This window comes from Denticeps clupeoides, chromosome 4 (assembly GCF_900700375.1).
Source record: "Denticeps clupeoides chromosome 4, fDenClu1.1, whole genome shotgun sequence".
In the NCBI taxonomy this organism is placed as follows: domain Eukaryota; kingdom Metazoa; phylum Chordata; class Actinopteri; order Clupeiformes; family Denticipitidae; genus Denticeps; species Denticeps clupeoides.
The window spans coordinates 24,675,323-24,696,798 of NC_041710.1; the positions used below are offsets into that span (position 1 = coordinate 24,675,323).

The 21,476-nt window shown below is 45.3% G+C and overlaps 2 protein-coding genes across 5 annotated transcripts in view; one reads left to right on the forward strand and one right to left on the reverse strand.

The window, feature by feature from the left end:
• The window catches only part of acsl1a (acyl-CoA synthetase long chain family member 1a), an 18,573-nt gene extending 5,276 nt beyond the window's left edge, over positions 1-13,297 (reverse strand). Inside the window, exons 1-14 of one of the 4 annotated variants that reach the window (XM_028978504.1) lie at positions 13,168-13,297; positions 8,369-8,579; positions 4,546-4,660; positions 4,372-4,436; positions 4,176-4,277; positions 3,847-3,946; positions 3,478-3,653; positions 3,184-3,216; positions 3,047-3,098; positions 2,746-2,819; positions 1,903-1,980; positions 1,307-1,441; positions 803-937; positions 541-636 (exon numbers count right to left, since the gene is read on the reverse strand). In XM_028978504.1, the coding sequence (XP_028834337.1) occupies positions 541-636; positions 803-937; positions 1,307-1,441; positions 1,903-1,980; positions 2,746-2,819; positions 3,047-3,098; positions 3,184-3,216; positions 3,478-3,653; positions 3,847-3,946; positions 4,176-4,277; positions 4,372-4,436; positions 4,546-4,660; positions 8,369-8,563 (1,356 nt within the window). In that variant the 5' untranslated portion in view covers positions 8,564-8,579; positions 13,168-13,297. Of the gene's footprint in view, positions 1-540; positions 637-802; positions 938-1,306; positions 1,442-1,902; positions 1,981-2,033; positions 2,112-2,745; positions 2,820-3,046; positions 3,099-3,183; positions 3,217-3,477; positions 3,654-3,846; positions 3,947-4,175; positions 4,278-4,371; positions 4,437-4,545; positions 4,661-8,368; positions 8,580-9,259; positions 9,406-13,167 lie in introns of those variants that run through there. The other 3 variants (XM_028978505.1, XM_028978507.1, XM_028978506.1) reach the window with 3 other exon arrangements.
• Positions 13,298-16,983: 3,686 nt separating this feature from the next.
• helt (helt bHLH transcription factor) lies at positions 16,984-18,969 on the forward strand. Its single transcript, XM_028978206.1, has 4 exons — positions 16,984-17,077; positions 17,791-17,895; positions 18,061-18,157; positions 18,530-18,969. Exons 1-4 carry the CDS (start codon positions 17,051-17,053, stop codon positions 18,967-18,969), a joined length of 669 nt encoding a protein of 222 aa, XP_028834039.1. The 5' UTR covers positions 16,984-17,050.
• The last annotated feature ends 2,507 nt before the right edge of the window (positions 18,970-21,476 follow it).

The following is a 21,476-nucleotide window of genomic DNA, read 5'->3' on the forward strand; positions in this document are numbered from 1 at the left end:
GTCTGGGAGGCTGTGGTTGCTGCTGCACGCAATGTTGATGGTGAACAGATCAAAACACTGACAGAATCCATGGATGGCAGGCTTTTGAATGTCCTTGCAAAGAAAGGTGGCTATATTGGTCGCTGATTTGTTTTTGTTTTGTTTTTGAATGTCAGAAATGTATATTTGTGAATGTGGAGATGTTATATTGGTTTCACTGGTAAAAATAAATAATTGAAATGGGTATATATTTGTTTTTTTTGTTAAGTTGCCTAATAATTATGCACAGTAATAGTCACCTGTGCACACATATATCCCCCTAAAATAGCTAAAAATAAAAACAAACTCAAAACTACTTCCAAAAACATTCAGCTTTGATATTAATGAGTTTTTTGGGTTCATTGAGAACATGGTTGTTGTTCAATAATAAAATTATTCCTCAAAAATACAACTTGCCTAATAATTCTGCACTCCCTGTAGACAAAGTAGTGAAATAGAACTGGGATGGACTGGAAGGACTGTTTGATTAATAAAGCATTTTTAACCAATGAGAACGCTCACCTGGCAACCCAGTGCCGCACGTAAAAAGGTAAGAACTGTTGGAGATACGGGAGCTGCTCCTGTTATCATTAACCGGACACGACCTCCCAGACTGGCCTGAGGAGGAACAGACAATAGAAAGAACACCACTTTTGTTTGCAAAGAGGATTAAAAATGACATTTATTCCAATCGCTTATTCCAGTTCCAAAGCCATTTATTTTCATTTTTGATGTGGTAATGACCAATACAGTGGACGGTACATTTTTCTTTCTCCATGTTTACCTGAACTTTGCTGAAGATGAGCTTGTCCCACATGCTGTCCTTCCTCACCACACCACTCTTCATCTCAGACTCTTTCCTCCTGGTGGCAAAGTCCAACAGCCATCTCTTCAGGGGTGTGTTCGCCTGACCAAATATCTGAACAAAAAGAGAAACAAAGCAGGTTATTTAACCATGTACAAGCATATTAATTTAGATGAAATGTAAATGTTAAACATCAACTTAAGTGCATGATAGGGTTTCACAACACTAACGCTAGTAAATGTTTGTGTTATGCAGTCTGTTCTTTTTCAGCATTATATATACTTACACATGTTTACAAGCCCTGGTGAAAATGCCAGACATACGCTGATGAATGGTCACAATGACCAGTTTTTCATTTATTGCCGCATTGCTCACTAACACTTATTTATGACGTTTATAGGTACTGATAAAAATGTTTCATTCTTCTTTATGTATAGTAAATATGTGCAATTTCCAAATGCAAATTTCTCTCATGATTCCCACCTTATCGAACATGCGGTTGAGGAGCCGGGGGACCACGGGAAAGATGGTGGGCCGCAGAGTCTTCAGGTCATCCATCAGAAGCCGGATGTCCCCCTGAAAGTAGCCGATCCGTGCTCCATGGACCAGAACAACCCCCTGGTCAAATATTAACAAGTAGCGAAGACTTTTTAAATCGATAATTATAACGCAAGCTAACTATTAGCAAGCTTTTTCCCCCTCACAAACTCTGCAGACTAACTTATCAGTAATCCTATTACCAGTGATAGGAAAATGTCTGAAAATGGTATTTCCAGATGTGGTTGAAATCTGTATTTTAGAGAGCTGAAATGAAAGCTTCATCCTGGAAATGTTTGTTCCTTCACACACTGATGCTTTAAACATAAGTACATAAAATAATATAGGTCTGCACAATGAATGCCAAATAAAAAAAATTTTGAAAAACTGATATTTCCAGAGTTGTAATAAACATGACTATAAAAAGTTAATTGCATTACCGGTTACAAATGTACAGCTTATCATTTCAGTTGATCTTACAGTAGAACATCATGATTAATGGGAAACAAGGCCATGCTTTTTCAAAAGGTTAGAGCACATACCTCTACCACTCTTTCAAACATGTGAGCTAGGGGCAAGAAGGATATGTGAATGTCAGTCTGGTTCACCATGCTGTGCACCTGGAAGACAAACACACACACACACACACCCAGATGGTCAAATCTCAGCATACCTCCACCACCCTCTCAAACATATGCGCCAGCGGCAGGAAGGAGATGAGGACGTCCTTGGTTCTGGGGAGCAACACACTCTGTTCACCCCATCACATCACAGCAGGAGGAAGCAGAGACCAGAGGACGGGCAGAGGGGAAGGAAAGATGTGGGGGGGGGGTCAGTGAAACATGAAGCAGAAAGCATGGTCGAGAGGAGGAAAAGTCCCAGACACCACCAGGGAGGAGTGACAGAGCAGGGTGGACAGATCTTTCCCCCTCACAGTTATAAAAGACAACTGGTTAGCCGTTGCTGTAAGGGCTTGTTTTGTATGGGTTGAGTTCACCCGTAACACTGTTTAAGGCAAAATGAAACACACACTTGAGAGGTAATATGATAACACCACTGCCGCGCAGCCCAGATAAAAAGCCTGTTACTGAAACCACAATCCTACATGTTCTGCTTGTGGGTGTATCATGTTTTTTTATTTTTGGATATTTATTTAGCAAACTGTGATATTCAGAGGCAGCCATCAAGCCCTAATGTCACTCAGTCATCGAACACGTTCAGTCAGATTAGGAAAGAGAATTTCATTAGGAATGGTTCACACCAAAAAAATGCACTCTGCAAAAGAACAGGTATGAATATGAAAAATCCTAGAAGATCTGTATTTTGGCATACTTTTAAACATATTTGCCTCTGTTACAATATAGCAATGAATCGTTATGGATTACCTCGGTCATTTTTATGAAAGCAGCACAATTGGCCACCACATTCCCATGTGTGAGCATTGCACCCTTTGGGTTTCCTGGAGGAAGAAATGGGGGACATAGGGTTACAGATCCAGAATCCGAAACTTGGCCACTAGGCCAGGCAGCAATTCAGGGCAGAGAGAGAGAGATAGATAAAGAGAGAGAGAGTGAGATATATATAAACACACACACACACACACACACACACACACACACACACACAGTGTGGGAGGAAGATATTCAATAGAATCTTTTGAATAGAATGTCTGCTTTTATATTCTACCTGTGGTTCCACTGGTGAAGCAGACTATGGCCAGGTCATCAGGTTTTGGGGGCTGTGGGGAATAACAGTGACAATGAGTCTCAAAGGTTCTAACTCCTGGCTTCACTGTCACAGAGTCATACGCTGGTTCTACTTACCAGCGGCTTCTTAAGATTGGCCTTGCCCAGAGCCTGAAAAAAAGACATGAGCAAAGAATTTTATTTGTATGTAGACTAATCTATTTCAAAGTTACATTTACACTTATTTTACACTACATTTACACACCCTTTTCCAGAGTGTCTGACATCAGGGACAGTCCCCCTGGAGAGTGTCTTGCTCAGTGACAAAGGCAGTAAGTGGGATTTGAACGGTCTCCATGGGCGAGTGTCGAACACACTAGGTTACTACAATCCTTGCATAAAAAGTTGCATAAAAGTGCCCTTATCATTCACCTCCATATCCTTCATGCTGATGAGCTCGACACCGCTCTTCTTGGCTCGCTCCGCCAGCTCATTATCGAAGGGCTCCATGATCACGATGGTCCGCACCATGTGCTCGCGGTCAGAAATGCAGTCCAGAATAATCCGTGCCTTATCGGGAATGTCGCAGATCACTGTGGAGATGCTGGCTGGGAACCAGAATGCACTCTGTTAGGTTCAGCATGACGGAACAAAATGATTTTTAAAAAATGTGAAACGACTCCAAGTTAATTGGGACGATTTGAGAAGAACAGTCATAAGGCGAAGTTCAATTTTCCATTTGATGTGAATCCATTGATAAACTGCCTCAGAAGTCAACTATTTTCTCCACAGAAAACCCACCCATGTTGATGATGTAGTCCATAGCTTCTGTGCCCAGCGTGTCGTAGATGGGGACCGCCACCAGAGAGTATGTGTAGCAAGACAGCTCTGCAATTGTCCACTGCAGGGGACAAATCTCAGTCAGGTCACAAGGCATCACCACATGATGTCCTTCATCACATGATGTAAAACAAGGCATCTGACATGTCTGTAGACCAGGACTAAAGCCCTCAAATGAGTCACACAAATTTATTCATGGCAGCCAGGAAAATGTGACCAACTTCCTTCTTAAAGTCCAAGAGAGACGTCTATTTGATGGGAGACATAAACTATCTAGGCTTCATCCTCACCTCTGGTCTGTTTTGGGAAAAGATGCCAATGTACTTGTCTCCATTGTGGGAGTGTCCTTTCTGGAGCAATCCAGAGCCCAGGTTCTCTGCTTTATCTGCCACCTGGGGACAGAAATACAGGTAAACACAGCGGCTGCCATGACCTGGGAACAGATCCAGACGCAACGGAGGCCATCAGATCAAGTCTAGGCGTTACCTCTTTGTACGAAAGCCATTCATATGGCTTGTTGGGCTTCCTGGACCCAAGACATGGCCCATCATCTACACACACAGCAGAAACAATGTTTCAGTTGACAATTCCAAAAAAGCATGTTTGCTCATGCTGATGTTGGATTATTAACAAATTATGGTGGAAAGGGAAAATGCTTACTGGAAACTCGCACTCCTCTCAGAAACACTTCATACATCGTCCGTGCATCACTGTAATAATGTGTCATGTGCTTTGCACCATCTTGCAGAACTGAGCACCGGGCATACTCAGCACCCTAAAGAAAAACAGATCGGCCATGTCAACTTTTGTCCTGCAATTAGAGCAAAAAAGGCATATAGCAACTGGAATGCATTTGCAAATAAAGCTTTTTTCTGCGGAAAAAAGAGGGAAGGATGCAGAAATGAAAAACGAGACCATTTTTTTCAAGTAATACCAGAAGTATCTGATTCGTAAAATAAGGTGCCGTAGACCACCGTCTCCGACCGATATCTCAGTGATCTGAGCCTGAGGCTGGATTCCGCTCTCTTTTCAGCAACATTTACTCTACAAACACACACCCACACCTATACACAGGTTTCCCATCAGACACCGGGTGGAGAGGAGCATAAGGACATCCTGGAACGTCCTCCCCCTGTTGCCATGACACCGGTGCTATTCCGTCTGTTTTGAATCGAATTGCAAAGAGGAGCGGCAGCCTCAGGTCTGTCTGCACAGGCATTCCTGGTTAATTATACAACTCCAGGACTGCCCAGGTTGAATAACGCCGAGTGAATCATTCGTTCATGGGAGGTGAGCTGGATGACTCGACCCCTCCCTCAGGCTAACAGTGGCCACTTTCGGGGAAACACAGATTTTCCTTTCTTTTGCTCTTGTAAATTGACTCGCTGTTCAGGTTTGTCTAGGTCTTATATTGCCTGTACACAGGATGTGAGGATATGTTACAATGGGCATGATGTGCCCGTCCTGCTTTCTTTTGTGTATAACTGAGGAAAACATGTGGATGTGATAATGTCATGCACTGGCTGGCTGGGTAGGTTCTGTTGACTCTGGGGGGTGGAGCAGCACAGATGTCTTCTCTCAAAATGGATACTGGAAATATGTGTTAAAATCAGAACCAAATCCAAGGAAAGCAACTGTGTGTGTGTGTGTGTGTGCGTGTGTGTATATGTGTGACAGGACCTAATCAAATATGATTTTTTTAAATCCAGACTGTAACCCTGTAACAAGGTCGTCCCATCAACAGAAGCCGACATTGTTTAACTTCAGACGTCACAAAAATTCCTGCATAAGCATCCAAATGGCCCAGCCGCCCAACGACCTCCGCTACTCGACTTCCAGCCAGAGCCTGCGCCTCTGCCAGTGTGATGAGGGGGGAATCCATAAAAATGCCTCACAACATTCCTACCTGGAACAACAAAGATGGAACGAGCGAGGAAAAAAAACACAGTGGAGGAAGTAGGCTGTAGAGGACCAGTAATTAAATTTAAGTCTCCTGCTTAGCAGGGCGGGAAGGCTGCAGAAGGGGAAAATGAGAGCGAGAGCAGACAACGAGAGGGTGGAAATACGCCCTGGGGCCTTTGTGAGGCCAGAGGCGTCATTTTGGTGTTATTGTGCACCAGCATAAAAACAGAATCACAATGCTGTTGAAGGTGCCTGGCTCATGCTGGAGTGTTGACGGTATGCCATTCACCGCCTCTCACAGGCCCCATGCAGGTCAACTGTGGCGTCAATACAGCAGTATTGTGGCCAGCATATTAAAAACCCTACCAATGTTTTTTAAATACGTGGTCTCTGGACAACGTGCAGATCTTTTTCTTCACCGTTGAGTGATTGTGGGTGGGACAGTGTCCTTCCACTTTGATAATATAGCACACATGCCCACGAGAGAGGCAAAAGCTACAGCATGGTAGTTGGATTGGCAACAGATCACAGCAAAAAGAGCAATCAAAAGGAATATGCTCAATATCATGCTTGAAAGATATGCTTTAAAGACAAGGTACAAGTGATAAATCTTTTGAAAATGGGTCATGTCTAGTTCAAGAGCTCACAAACGTATAACCATGCACGTATATAACTACCATAAATATTCATAGGATGATTTGACTTTGACCATTTGAAATCCTGCAGGCCAAAGTATTCACTCATCTGATAGCGTGTGAGACGACCAAGTCAACGAGCCCTTTCCCCGTCGGAGCAACTCACTGAAACACAGAATATTGAACTGATAAAAGTCAGTATAGGAACAAGTGGCTCTGATGTGAAGACTAACAAACCATCTGCATACAGAGATGTTTCCATGATTACAGTGATGGCCAGATCAAAGAGCAGTGGACTCAGAAGGCAAAGGGGTGTGGTCACTGAGAGTAAGAACTTAGGCAATAGTAATTATATCCATAAAATGTTATGCACATGACCTGTTGCAAACAAACAATTCCACTTTAATGCATTTGATGCAATACTGTCAAATTTTCCAAATTCCAAATTCAAGCTGTGTAGACTATTAAAGGAAATTTACTGTGTAAACATTCTATTATGAAAATTACAGGTTTGTAAACACATGCACATGTATAAATGTCTGAAAAAGTCTGACACCTAACCAGAACATGGAAGCCACCAATCCATGCTTCTCAAAGTACCAGTGACTGATTAACTATCTCATCATCGTTTTCAGTTCCACTCACTTTCATGGTAATGACCAGCTTGCCAGGACAACTGTGCTCATTTTGACCTGGTTCTAACTCAGCCAATCACGTTTATCTGAAGAAGATAACTGATCTGCACCGACTGAGTCCACAGTACATGCAGTGGTCCAATCAGTACGTTGAAACCGATCATGAATGTTTATCTTTACAATTGCAATCAAACCAGTTCAGCGCTGGTACACCGGTGGTGTATCATACGCTCATAAACCTACAAACTGCACGAACCAAAGGCGGCGAGCAGATGCACACCCACACTCGGTCCCGGAACCATGGGAACAGCAGATGCAGGCGGGAGGAATGCGCTGTTGGCGGGAGAGAAGCCTGCCGTTGTTAAAAGTAGGCTGAGGGTTTAATGGCAGGCGCAGCTGTGTCAGGCCTGTGGGCTCCCAGCACACTCGTTCGTCTGACCCCCTTCTCCACACGCGCTGGCGTCCACCGAGCACACCCTCCAGACCATGTGACCTTCTCAGCCACGTGTGACTGCTGTTATGCCACGTCGCTTCTTTATGGCTCGTACGGGGTTTTCTCCGATAGAAACATGGGTGCCAATAGGTATGACTTATAATATTACAAAGAACACACAATGCCCTCAGCTATAATAACAGGGAAAAAACGTGAATTGAGAATCTTGACTGATATTTCAAGGGCATTTCAAGGGCATTTCAAGGGCAATAATGCTTTATTGTGACCTACAGTCACAATAAAGCATTAACATTCCATGAGGTTTCTTGTGACATTTTCACCCCTTGGCCCGTTGCATATCCTTAAAAAAATTATTCGCATGAATAGCATTTTGGAGTCCATGGCCATTCATCCAAAAGGATTTATTCAGCTTAACCGGCGATTTCCGCTAACCTCAGCATTTACCACCGTAAAAGCAGATGTAAGCATTTCTGACCAATGATCCAACAAGTTACCAGGGCCTGTCACCTAACAGACGATCTCAACACAGAGTCTGGAGGTCACGTGTTGGACAATGTTTACAGGCAAGTCAGGTCGGCGAACAGCCAGCAGGAGGTGACAACAGTGATCGACCATTGTCCCCAAGCCCCACTCATGCCTTGATTAAGCGTTTGCTCAACGTTCGAAACTTTCGGCAGGATTTCGCAAGTCTGCGAGGCCGAGATTTCATCACCGGAACGACACTACCAGAGTAGTCAATAAACACCCTTCCCGATCAGCCTCTTCTGATAGCCGCTAACCCCCTAGTCCCTTGTCTTCAGCCCGGTCACAGGGCGATGTCTGTTGTGCAATCTGAGCAGGTCCAAATGGGTCCTTACCGGCACCTCCACTGACTGCATGCTGAGGTCGCACAGCGGCTTCAGGGCTTTGGGACGCGTGGCGTACCAGTAGGTGGTGACGGCGGCAAAAGCGCCCATCCCCATCAGGGTGTTGGTGGGGAGGCTCCGCACGTACTGCCGCACATCCACGATGTCCGGGATGCGGAACTGTCTCAGGAGATCCTGGGCTTGCATGGCGTCTACGTACTCTCTGAGGAAAGAGCATAAAAAAGAAAGGCCTTTCATTCGAACACACAACACTAAAATTCAATTCATATCTGATGAAAGATGATTCTCTGATACTCGGATTATGGGTGATTGATAGAATGAGCGAGAATTGGCGTCACGAAAAGCATGGAAACCGTCTAGACACATTTACATTTACGGCATTTAGTATACGCCCTTATCCGGAGCAACTTACAGTCAGAGGAGACAGGGACGGTCCCCCCGGAGACACTCGGGCTTAAGTGGTAGTAAGTGGGGTTGGAACCGGTGACTTTATGGTCTTCCGGTTCATAGGCGAGTGTGTTAAGCACCACGCCACTGCCACCCGACTAGACACACTAATCTACAAAGAGACACAACAGAGTCGTCTCTGTGTAAGGGGAAGTGACAAGTAGACCAGACATCCTTTGTGGTTTCAGTTCCACAGATTCACTTCCCTTCGTAACGTAACACAACATTTTTACCGTTCCACTCACTGTATTTGTAATCGCAGATGGACAAGAGGGGAAAAAAAAATCTCATTGACATAATTTTTTGAAGTTAATTTTTTGTGTCATCATGTCACTTTGCTCTTGACATGACCTCAGCTACTGGTCGCGGCTTGGGGAACCTGGAGACGTTCACGCTGAGCATGGCGAGGCTGGAGTAACAGAAGCGAATACTCACGTCAAAACGCGACGGCGCTGCACAAGTGTGTCATAAACCCGGAACAGCAACCAAGGTCGGGCTCCAGAAAAGAGGCCAGCACCAGGAACGGCTCCGACTGACCGACAGCGTACCTCAGTCACAGAGCTCCTTACAACTATAAATAGGAAGGACACACCCCCTTCAAAAGGGAGGGACAGGGGGCGGGCGCTGAGAGATAAATTCAGTGTTTGTGTAGAAACGTGGCCTGTCTAGAGAGTGGTAGCAGCCTAGTGGGCAACACACTAACCTATGAACCAGAAGACCCAGGTTCAAATCCCGCTTACTACCATCGCGTCCCTGAGCAAGACACTTAACCCTGAGTGTCTCCAGGGGGGGACTGTCCCTGTAACTACTGATTGTAAGTTGCTCTGGATAAGTGCGTCTGGTAAATGCTGTAAATGTAAATGTGGAGAGTCCCGGTGACACAGGCACCCCTCTTTGACATACGGCAGGTTAATGAACGACTCCTCTAATCTCAGGGCACAGGGCTCTTCGGTCAGGGGCACCCTGGGACGGCGGTTCACCAGGACATGCCCCAGCACTGGCATGCTTACAGGGGCAAACGTGAACTGATTAAAAAGTGCATTAATAAATGTTAATGTGAAAAGCCGGAGAGCAGCATTATCACATTATCTCCTCATAAAGTGTAAGACGTGTAGTTAGTAACACAGTTCTAAAATTCACAAAACCAATAATACCTGAGTAATAATCCCGCCAGACAAATGTCCTTTCTGACTTTCTCAACAATCCCACAATGCACTGCACTGCTTATGTGTACATTTACACTGTGGCCACAGTCCCTCGAATTCTGTTCATGTCCCGTTCCTCCTGCTTCATCTTTGCCTGTGTGTGTGTACGTGTGGGTCATGACAATCACATGGTCGACTGCTGGAGGTATCTCAGCAGAACGTGACCCGAGTGCTGCCTCCATACTTGGCCTGTGAGGAGGACGAGCCAATGACAGAGCTGGCCAGCCAAGCACCCCACATGCTGTGCCAAGCATGGACACACATACACCCACACACACACACCCACACACACAGTGACATACAGTACAGGCCAAATGTTTGGACACATTTTCTCATTCAATGTATTTTCTTTATTTTCATGACCATTTACATTCTTAGATTCTCACTGAAGGCATCAAAACTATGAATGAACACATGTGGAATTGTTAACAAAAAAAGGGGAAATAACTGAAAACATGTTTTATATTCTAGTTTCTTTGCTCTGATTACTGCTTTGCACACTCTTGGCATTCTCTCGATGAGCTTCAAGAGGTCGTCACCTGAAATGGTTTCCCAACAGTCTTGAAGGAGTTCCCAGAGGTGTTTAGCACTTGTTGGCCCCTTTACCTTCACTCTGCGGTCCAGCTCACCCCAAACCATCTCGATTGGGTTCAGGTCCGGTGACTGTGGAGTCCAGGTCTCCACTTTTTGTTAAGTACATAACTCCACATGTGTTCATTCATAGTTTTGATGCCTTCAGTGAGAATCTACCAACGTAAAGGGTCATGAAAATAAAGAAAACACATTGAATGAGAAGGTGTGTCCAAACCTTTTGCCTGTACTGTATATAAGTGAATGTAGAGTAAAGTAGAGTAGAACGAAAGAAAGAAGCGATTGTTTGGATAAAAACCACGTATAGTCCCCATTGGCATGTGACAGCCTGTTGTGGAGTAGGAATTTCCAACCAGCTGCTTTTTTTAAAAAACAACTGTGAATATGTCTGAAACATGCATTACAACATCATTCAACATTTTGTTAATAATAATAATAATAATAATAATAATATGACTGTCAGCATAATCCCTGTCACTTATAATCAAGATATTTCATGAATTAGACTAAAGCCTCAACACAATTATGGTTAAACTCATCTAATGATAATGCCTTTTATGACACCGCCACCTCAACCAATCAAATCAACCATCCGACACCAGCGTGTGAGCTGGTACTAAATGACGCAGGCTCTCGTGGGCATCAGGCGAGATGTGCGGCCCCGCCGCTGCTGTTTACAACTTGAGTATTGATTCGTGCGCAGCGCCGCGAACCCGATGGAGCACAGTGACCCGATTCAGTCCAGCTACACGGTGACCCCGAGTAAACCGCTGTGGTCAAAGGCGTGTTTGTGAGGCTTCTTCTGCCAGGGCACAGGCACCTTGTCCCTGCATGCTGCCGGGGACAGTTGTCGAGTCGGGTGAGGCAGGCGCCGACGTGTGCGTCACCTGTACGTGACAAATGATTCGTGAAACACGTGGTGGCCCCCCCCCCATTACAGAGGGCACACAGGTGGCCTGTCACCTTCTCTCCGTGGAGAGCTGGCTGTAGTATAGTATATGATGAACAGCTATGATGTCAACAGGAACAGGTGTGTGTGTGTGTGTGTGTGTGTGTGTGTGTGTGCGTGTGTGCGAGAGAGACAGAAAGAGAGAACCGCCTTATTACGCGTAACAAAGGGAGCATTCAGTCCGTCCCCGATGTCCTTCCTACATGACCTAAATAGGTCAAACATCAAGTCAAGAACGTTTTAAACCGTCTTCATACAGAGACGCAGCCACAGCTTCCTCCTGCTTCCGCCATTTACAATAAAACTCATTTCAATACAATTTACACACAGCCGCACTGCAGACTTCGCCACGGCTCCCTACACTCAGAGGTGCTTAGAAGACTCTGACTCCCAGCTCCTCAGGGGATCAGCAAGGGGCCGCGATGGCGCCGCAGTTAGCCAGGGCGTCCTCGCTCAGAGCCAGATCAGACCAACTGTCGCCGTGCACGGGGCGAGCGAGAGGAGCCGTGAGGCGAGAGAGGAGAGCCACTACCGGCCAGCGGCGTCCGGGCTCCAGCATCGACCCCCGAGGCAGCAGGGGCCGCCTCTCATCTGCTCGTGCTTCATTCATTATAATGGAAACCCTTCTCAATTATTTTAGTAAAGCTGAAAAAAGTAATAAAACTGGCACAAAAAAAAACTGTACTACGGTGGTAGTAGCCTGGAGGGTAACACACTCGCCTGTGAACCAGAAGACCCGGGTTCAAACCCCACTTACTACCATTGTGTCCCTGAGCAAGACACTTAACCCTGAGCGTCACCAGGGGGGGACTGTCCCCTGTAACTACTGATTGTAAGTCGCTCTGGATAAGGGCGTCTGGTAAATGCCTGCTACCTAGTTAGATGCAGGTTCGATACTGATATTGGGGTTGGGACGCAGGGGGCAACAGATGAACCAGCACAACTCCAGGAGCAGGAAGAGGATAACCAGCAGGGAGAGAGGAAACGTGAAGTGGAAAATAAGGGGGCCACGCTGCCCCGCATTCCCCACATTCCAGAATGTTCCACAACAAGCATGCTGGGAGGATTTTACTCCACACACAACACCCACAGCCGCTGGTGTCAGACTCGGGCACTTTCTAACATGCCAGAACAGCGAGGGTCGCGGTCCCCTGTCACCAAACACGTCGCTTTCTTCCCAACAGGCGAAAAGGACGGCAATCGGTACGAATGGCCGCGATTTAATAACAGCGGCCATTCAAACCGAGACAGAAAACGTGCGGCAAGGATGCCACGACACACGGCGACAATGGCGCGTCTTGTCGCCGCTCCCAGCTCGTTACGACATTCGCTAATTAACTAACAACAGTCACCCGCTGACACCCCAACAACCCGAGCCAGATCCCAGATTATAATAATAATTATTATTATTATTATAACCATAATTCATAGTAGCATTATTACATACAATGATGGCGGCGCGATACTTTTATTCACCAGCTCTCCGTGTGACGATTATGAACGATAAATAAAACACTCGTCGCGGTTTTTCGGGCAGCACAACAACAACAACAACAAAGCCCGCAAAAGAGGGGTCGCGAACGGGAAACAGAACGCACCGTGTCCGCCGCCGCCGCTCCGCTCCTCGGATGGATGTGGCGGCCGCTGCGCTGCCTTCCCTCCCGCGGACCCGGCCAATGGGAGGCGGCGTCGCCGTTCCTGCCGCTGGGGCGTTTCCAGGGTAAACTAGTCTAGTCGTGATGAGACGGCGCGTTGTCACACAGTCCGTTCGTGTGTAATACTTACATTTACATTTACAGCATTTACCAGGCGCACTTATCCAGAGCGACTTACAATCAGTAGTTACAGGGACAGTCCCCCCCCTGGAGACACTTAAAGTGTCTTGCTCAGGGACACAATGGTAGTAAGTGGGATTCGAACCTGGGTCTTCTGGTTCATAGGCGAGTGTGTTACCCACTAGGCCACTACCACCCGCACTCATTAAAGTGATAGATTAGATTGATGGAAATCCCGCTTTGGAGAAAATGATTAGCTCGTTTAAGCGCATTTTAACGTGGGTTCCATGATGTATAATCCGCGGCCTTTTAATTGTAATAAAGCGCCGCTGTGGCGCCATCTGCTGGCGCGGCGCCGCCGAGACCGCGGGCGCATAAATACAGAACCGCGCTCACAATAAAACTTGAAAAAAAGACGTGTTTCGAGTTTGAAACCTTTCAAACGTAATAATTATATTTCGCCTATAAATATAATATATCATATACATTTTGTAAATGTTTCCTATTTGAACTGATTCTCTGGTCAATATTCGAGGGGCAAGCTTCAGTCGTGTGCCATCTCCAGCCCCGATAAAGCCGCGAATCAGATTTTCCACGCCGCCACGAACCTCGTGAAACACGGAGATCCGACTCACGGTGGCGCCCGAAGCCAACGTATTGTGTTGGGGACAGACCGGCTTAAGTGTCTTGCTCAGGGACACAATGGTAGTAAGTGGGGTTTGAACCTGGGTCTTCTGGATCATAGGTGAGTGTGTTGCCCACTAGGTTACCACCACCCATGTGACCCTTGAGACTACTATAAATATTCTTCAGGTGAAGAATTCAAGTTTCCCTGCAGGAGCGTGGGCATTTTGGATCTGATAAAAAATGGCCTTGTGTATAGAGAAGGAGGCTGTTAAGGGTTTATTCTGGACCAGGGAATAAGGTGAACTGTACTTGCGTAATCAAGGTGACATGCATGACAAGAGGCCGGCCTTTCTAATTCCCTTTCACATGGATAACTCCCTACAGATGGATCCAAGCTTTCAGGTATCTGCTCACTCTATTACAGGCTCCTATTTTACAACATGTACATTCATTCATGTACATTTCATGGGACACAATAAAACTACGTCAATTTAAAGCTACTGGGATAATAAAATTCACATTCAAGCACAAAAAACATTATACATGTATATGGTGCTTGCAATAATAATAATAAAAATAAAACAAGAATAATATTTTTAAAATAATAATATTATATTATTATTGTTTTTGTCTCGTGCTAGGTAAATATCGATATAATAAGCATACTTTTTCTCCCTGTATTCTTTTTAAACTTGACTTTGTACAGTTTTAATCAAAAGGTTTTAAAGGGTTTCGTTTTTCTGCCTAATTTCGCAATGTAAATCACAAAATATCTAAATATATAATAAAAAAATATATATATAATACAATATATTTATAAATTATACTCATTTGCGTTTTGTAAGAAATTTTTGCTCTTCAGTATACTTATTGGTAAAACTTTAAGCCATTTGAAGTGTTAAACAAACTTTCCTTGACATTATAGATACATGTTAACTACATTTGTTATGAACTATGAATAAATCGCCATATACACAACTTTATTGATTTTGATTGGTGGTAATGTTTTGTCTGACCTGCTGTAGAAAATGTGTATTATTGGCCTCAGTCTGCAATAACGGATATGGAGATATGGCACCATCTCGTAATTCCTTTGCGCGCTCACAAAATGATCCAAAATAAAATATTCTGTGCGTTCAGCTGCAGTCAGTCGAAGAAGCAATACAGACTTTCTAACATTTTCTTTTTCATATATCGCCAGGAAACGGTGAAGCTTGTAGAGAAATGTATATGACGCACTGCTTCCTCTTTAAACGTCCCATCAAGCGCCACTTTGCACGATTCTCAAGCCTCTAGTCACACTATCAAACTTTATATTTTCAAAAAAAAAGTCATTATAGTTTCCCCCCCATTCAAAGACCGTATATATGTAGAATTGTGGTAAATTCAACAATAAAAACTAATGGGATTTAATGCTTTTGTCTACTTCGCTGCTGCTTTTTTTTTCTCTCGCTGGCTGGTGGAGAAAAAAAAAGTCTCAATTTCTTTAGATGTCCTGAGACTTTTTCAAAAAAACTCAACATCCTTTATTTCTTTTCTGTCGCCCCAACGCCGAACACACGATCTGTTCTATTAAAACACGGCGAATCTTTAAAGATTAAAACGTTCCCAGTGAAAGGAGCAGACGAGCAAAGCGTTTTGGCGCATGAAAACGCGTGAGACGGAGCGGACACAATAAACCTGTTGTTAACCTTGCTGTGAAAATATGTTTGAAGAAAACAGGCAATTGTTGTACGAAATGTATTCAAGTATAAAATAATGCCCTTTGTTGGGGAAATCTTGAGCAATGTGAGGGTACAAAAGTCCCCTGTGGTATTTACGCGCTCCCTTTGTGAGCTGTGCGCTTTGGCGTCTCCACTTGGCGCATTACCCAGACCCCTCTAAACGCGATTGTTTCTTTCTTTCTAATGACATTTACCGGATCAAAACGTGCTGTTAATTCGATCAGAAAGCTTCACCCTACACAACAATGCCAGAATAATTTCTCCCAAAGTTTGTTAAGTTGACCGAAATTAGGCAAATGAATAGGAGGGTCTTTGGGGCTACCCCCTCTCGCAGGTGATGGAGAATAATGCGCGTTAGGGACAGCTGCATTTCTTCTTTATTTCTTCCCCCTTTCTTTCAGAGCATTATTAAAATTTAGGCCAATGAAACTATTCATTCGTCTCAATGGACATTTTCTTATAGGATAATAGGATACAAATTGAGCCTCTCCAAAGAGGATCCAGTGGTGGGTAACCCTCGTGTGCCCAGGACGACCGGAGCCTCCGGCTTGGACGCACGCAGGCGCGGCTCGTGTGCCAGCCTCCAGTCCCACACCTGCCGAACCCTCCAACAAAAAAAACCAACAACAAAAAAAAAAAAAGCACAAGAGAGTCTAGGGGACGAAAAACAAAAAGCCGCAAGAGCTGGACGTCGTGTGAGAACCGCCGAGAACAAACGGGGGGACTCCGTCTCCAAAAGATCTCCCCCGAACTCGGCGGAACAGCCTATTAAAGGCTTACTTAATTACTCTAATGATACTGGACAGGCCTTAAAACTCAGACGGGGCCTGGACGGAAGGTTAAGAAGGCTTGCTGGGATTTGTAAACGGGCCGTCGTGTGAGAAACGGGAGACGGCGGAGGGAGAGAGAGGGAGAGAGAGGGTCTTTGTTCCCATTGCGCACCGCGCTCTGGGGATCAGGGGCAACTCAACCCTCAGTTCACGTTTCCCGCCTGGGTTCTTACTATGCAAATAATATTCTCAAAGCAATCGCACGTCTTTTGAGCAGCCACGTGGATTAACAAAGCAGGTCTGCTCCCCCCTTCCCCTTCTAGTGCAACGCTTTAGGTTTTTACTCCCCCCTTAAAAAACCCCAAAAAAAACAACGGATCCCAAATGCACACATTTGCCCGAAGCCGCGCTTTTAATCCTATGGAATAATTAATGGCCGTGAATGCTCGAGTGGCGGCGCGTGATAGCTTTATAAGGGGCAGGGGTGCGGGCAGGACACCTCAGTCCGTCCAGGCCACGACCACCGAGGCGCGCGGGCCAGGCTTTCCCTCCGATCCGGTCCCGTTTACCCGTCAGCCGTGCAGGATGGCGTCCAAGATGAAGGAGCGCAAGGTAAAACGGGACTTCAACGTCTATATTCTCCATCCTCCCTCACACGCGTGGGCTGTTGGCTCTTGTTTTTTTTTTTTTTTATATTACACGAGATCTCGATGCCGGGGCCACGCGGCGCGTTTCGTGCGCGTCCACGCGCGCTCCACGTCACCAAACCGGCTAACCAAAGCGCGGAAAATGTACACTGCAATATATCACAACGAAGCGTTAGAACCGGAGAAATACTCTCTGGAAAAAGCACGCCGGAAAATACACTCTGGAAAAAACTTTTCCAAGCCCCGACGCGGGAGATGGGTCTACTTTTAAGGTTAAATAATGTACTTGGAATGTACTTGGAACGCGATCATTTATCGATTAATTTTTTACCTTTACTCCCACCATCACCGCCGAACGTCTCCTTTCAAAATGTGGAATATTGACGAAATAATTCAAACGAATAATTGGACCCGTTGTGCTTTTTTTTTTTTTATTACGTGATACGAACGAAGCCCTTTGATTGAATTAAACCGACTGTTTCACGAATGGACGCGTCGTTTTGAGCAGATTATATTCGCCGGTTGTACACGTTATGTTATATATTGATATACTTAGATATTATAAGTGCGCGGAGCGCGGCGGCGTTTTGGCGAGGTTGGCGCCGGCGTGGAATTTGAACCCTAGACAGTTGTTAACTTTGTCGGGACCTGTCGGTGATCTTTCGAATGTCCCCGCAGAGGACTCCGGTGTCGCATAAAGTGATCGAGAAGCGGAGACGGGACCGCATCAACCGGTGCCTGAACGAACTGGGCAAGACGGTCCCCATGGCGCTGGCGAAGCAGGTAACGGGATCTCCTCTCTTAACGTTGGTCATATGAATATGTTATAATATCTATTATATTATCAGCCGTGTTCCCATTGCTGCGGCATGTGTGCGTGGAGTAATTTTATTCCACTTGGGTGACCTGGTAAGCAGTTTGTTTTTCCCTCTTTGCTCCCGTCGGAAGAACTCGGGGAAGCTGGAGAAGGCGGAGATCCTGGAGATGACGGTCCAGTACCTGCGAGCGCTCCACTCCGCGGAGTTCCCGCGCGGCCGGGAGAAAGGTGAGCGGGCGGGCGCGCGCACGGCGCCCACGGCGCCCACGGAGCAGGGTTGCCGGTTGCAAAATCGCATTGAGAGGGTGGTGGTAGCCTAGTGAACCAGAAGACCCGGCCATTGTGTCCCTGAGCAAGACACTTAACCCTGAGTGTCTCCAGGGGGGACTGTCCCTGTAACTACTGGATAAGGACGTCTGATAAATGCTGTAAATGTAAATGCGTTACCACGCCGCCAGGGGACAAGTAGATCGTTTGTGATGCATATTTCTCCGCGACTGCTGCGTTTCACGATGCGTTTTCATGCGTTCATTTAGATGATTAAAATGGATCCTGATCTACGTACGTTTTAAAAACCCAAAGTTCTGTGGCTGTTGACAGGGGATCTCCTGGCCGAATTCGCCAACTACTTCCACTACGGCTACCACGAATGCATGAAGAACCTGGTCCACTACCTCACCACCGTGGAGCGCATGGAGACCAAAGACACCAAATACGCCCGGATCCTGGCCTTCCTGCAGTCCAAGTCCCACGCGGTCACCGAGCCCGTGTTCGGGCCGCAGGAGCCTCCGGACTACCTGAGCCCGCTGCGCTCCTCGCCGGAGTACCAGAGCCCCACGCACAGCCCCACCGAGTCCGTGTTCCAGCACAGCCCCCCGGGACACTTCTGGCACGGCTCGGCGCGCAGCCCCGCCATCGCCTACCCGCCCGTGTCCCTGTCCGGGCCCACGCAGCAGCACGGCGGCTACTTGGACCACCACTACATCAACTTCCTCGGCCACCCCCACCACAACGCCTTCAGCTTGCACGCCGCGCTCTGATTGCTCTGTAAATATCTGCCTGTGTCTCCTATTTATATATTTGTACACTGTTAATATTCCAAATGGACTAGATATGCAATGAATTAAATATTTTTTTAAAAGCAAAAGTGATAGCCCTTTTTGCACCGCCAACAAATCGAAATCCTTTACATGCATAGGCAGATAAAATACTTTCCTCACATAGGCCCCCTAATACAAACCCACTCACTCTTTTGCCTTCTTTTTGCCTTGAAAAATTAACTGGAAAGTGAAGTGTTTGTCATTGTGAAACACTGCAGCACAGCACACTGTGACACGACGAAACGTTTCCTCTGCTTTTAACCATCTCCCTTGGTGAGCAGTGGGCAGCCATGACATGCGCCCGGGGACGGTCACTTGCTCAGTGGCACCTCAGCTGCACCACCACCATCAAAAAGGAATAATTTAACAAAATAACTTTATAGGGCTGCAGAATAGAGAGTCTTCTCTAGACACTGATCCAGGGTCCGAGGCCTTCTCCTCTTGGTTATAGGAGTCTGGGACGATCCCACAAGTAGCCTGAGTTGGATTTATTGTGATGAGGTCTCAGACTATTGACGTTCCTGGTGGTCCATGATGCAAAAATCACAATGTTTTCTGGGGCCCTTGGTGGAAAAATGCTCATGCTTCTAGTCACCAAGAATAACCAAAAATATCCTGTTGGAAGTATTGGGGTTATTTGGTGATCCTGGAGACAATATTTCAGATTTTTTTGTAATTTGTCAGCATTGATGCTTGGTTACCACACAAACCTCATCTTTTAGTAAAGTTTGTAACAGTTCGTTGATGTTCACTTTTTATAATTGTCCTAACAGTAGAACATTTTGGTTCTGAGGCATCTGATGTATAGCTGTTCCCTGAAGTTCGATGGCCAGCACCTCATTTGGTTTGATGGACGACAAAGGGAAGTTGGACCCTCTTTTTCCCAGTAAATAAGGAACTTTACTTGAAAGATTCTACACATGCCAATCAATTCAAATTACAACTTAAACAGGAAACATACTTTTTTTATTGAAAGTAATAATTTTATATATAATTTATTATAAATGTCAGGCGGTGAGAATGAGAGGGGAGTGACATTTTACAAAAATAAACAAAGGCTGTTGTTTGAAATAGTCTTCTGATTTCAAAATGTATAGTTGTACTCTTACCAGCTAAATATCTCACAAAATATTTTGTATATTTCAGGCATAATAAAATATAGTTATGTGGTTGCATGAATCATTAATAGACACCTTTTCTAAGCATTAAATTAAATTAAAAAGTCACTTTTTTGCATGACCACCGGCGTCATCAGCATCACCTCTGGACTTATGGATGATGGTAATTAACATTTTGTGTAATGGTCTGCTGGACTGAGACCTCATGATTGACAATAAGCTTCTTTGCAGTGTGATTCATTCATGCAGAAATTTTTTTTTTTTTTGGGGGGGGGTAAGAGTACACAATTGTCCTTTCTTACTCTTCACACAGTTTCCTCCACCTATATTAAAATAGGATGCAAATAACAAATAGGACTCGTCAATATGCTCAGTCTGAGGAGAAAGGCTTCTGCCCTGGTTAAGCTTTGTGTTTCAACACTGAGACCATGTGAGACAATGTTTGTTGAGGTCACTTCCACCCTAATACCCCCTTCTCTAAACTTAAACAGTTTGGCCACCTCCCCTTAATCCTCCATCGTTGGCTATTCACAGATCGCACCCATGACAAAAAAGAGGGAGCTGTGGAGTTAGTGGCCTATTTTCTTTAACAAAATAAACCAACAGAGGTTCACTATTCCATAACCAACATCCTTGGTTGATGGGTCTCCAGGTTGACGGGTTTACAGGTCAATTTTTTTTAAATGAGTAACGGAACAAAAAAATTCTTATTATAATTGAAATAATAAGAAAAATGAAATTTTTAATAAAATTGTTTGCCAAGGTTTGGGAACAGATGGAAAAAGTTTTCCAAATTCTCGCTGGCCCATGACACCCTTTTTGTATATGATGTTCAAATTCACGTTTCTAAACAGTGTAATATAAAGGCCCCGGGCTTTTTGTTGGACTTGAGGGGAGATTTCACTCCTTGTCTCCTTGTCTTGCATCCTCTAAACTCCTCTGCCCTTGGCATAGTTGTCTCTGAGGAAGATCTGGACAGACTTGATTCTGTCCATCTTGTGGCTAAAATGTGCCGTCCCTTTGACCAGGATTCATCTCTTCTAAAATCTGTTCCTTCAGCCCTTCTTTAAGTTGTATGGCATCAGTTTCCAAGAGAGTGGCAAGAAATGGGAGAGTGAAAGACGGAAAGAGTAAAAAGTAAAAATGCATAGTGGATTTTTCTGGTGCTGGGGGTGCACCATTGTGACCACCGTGAATGGGGAACAATCTCTGCCTCCTTGGGCTTCATCCTTGAGTGGCCCTGAAGAAAAATAATCACTCCCATGAAATCAAAGGTTCTATGTTGAGGGGGGAATGGCTAAATCTGCTCCCCAGGCCCCCTCTCTGGGC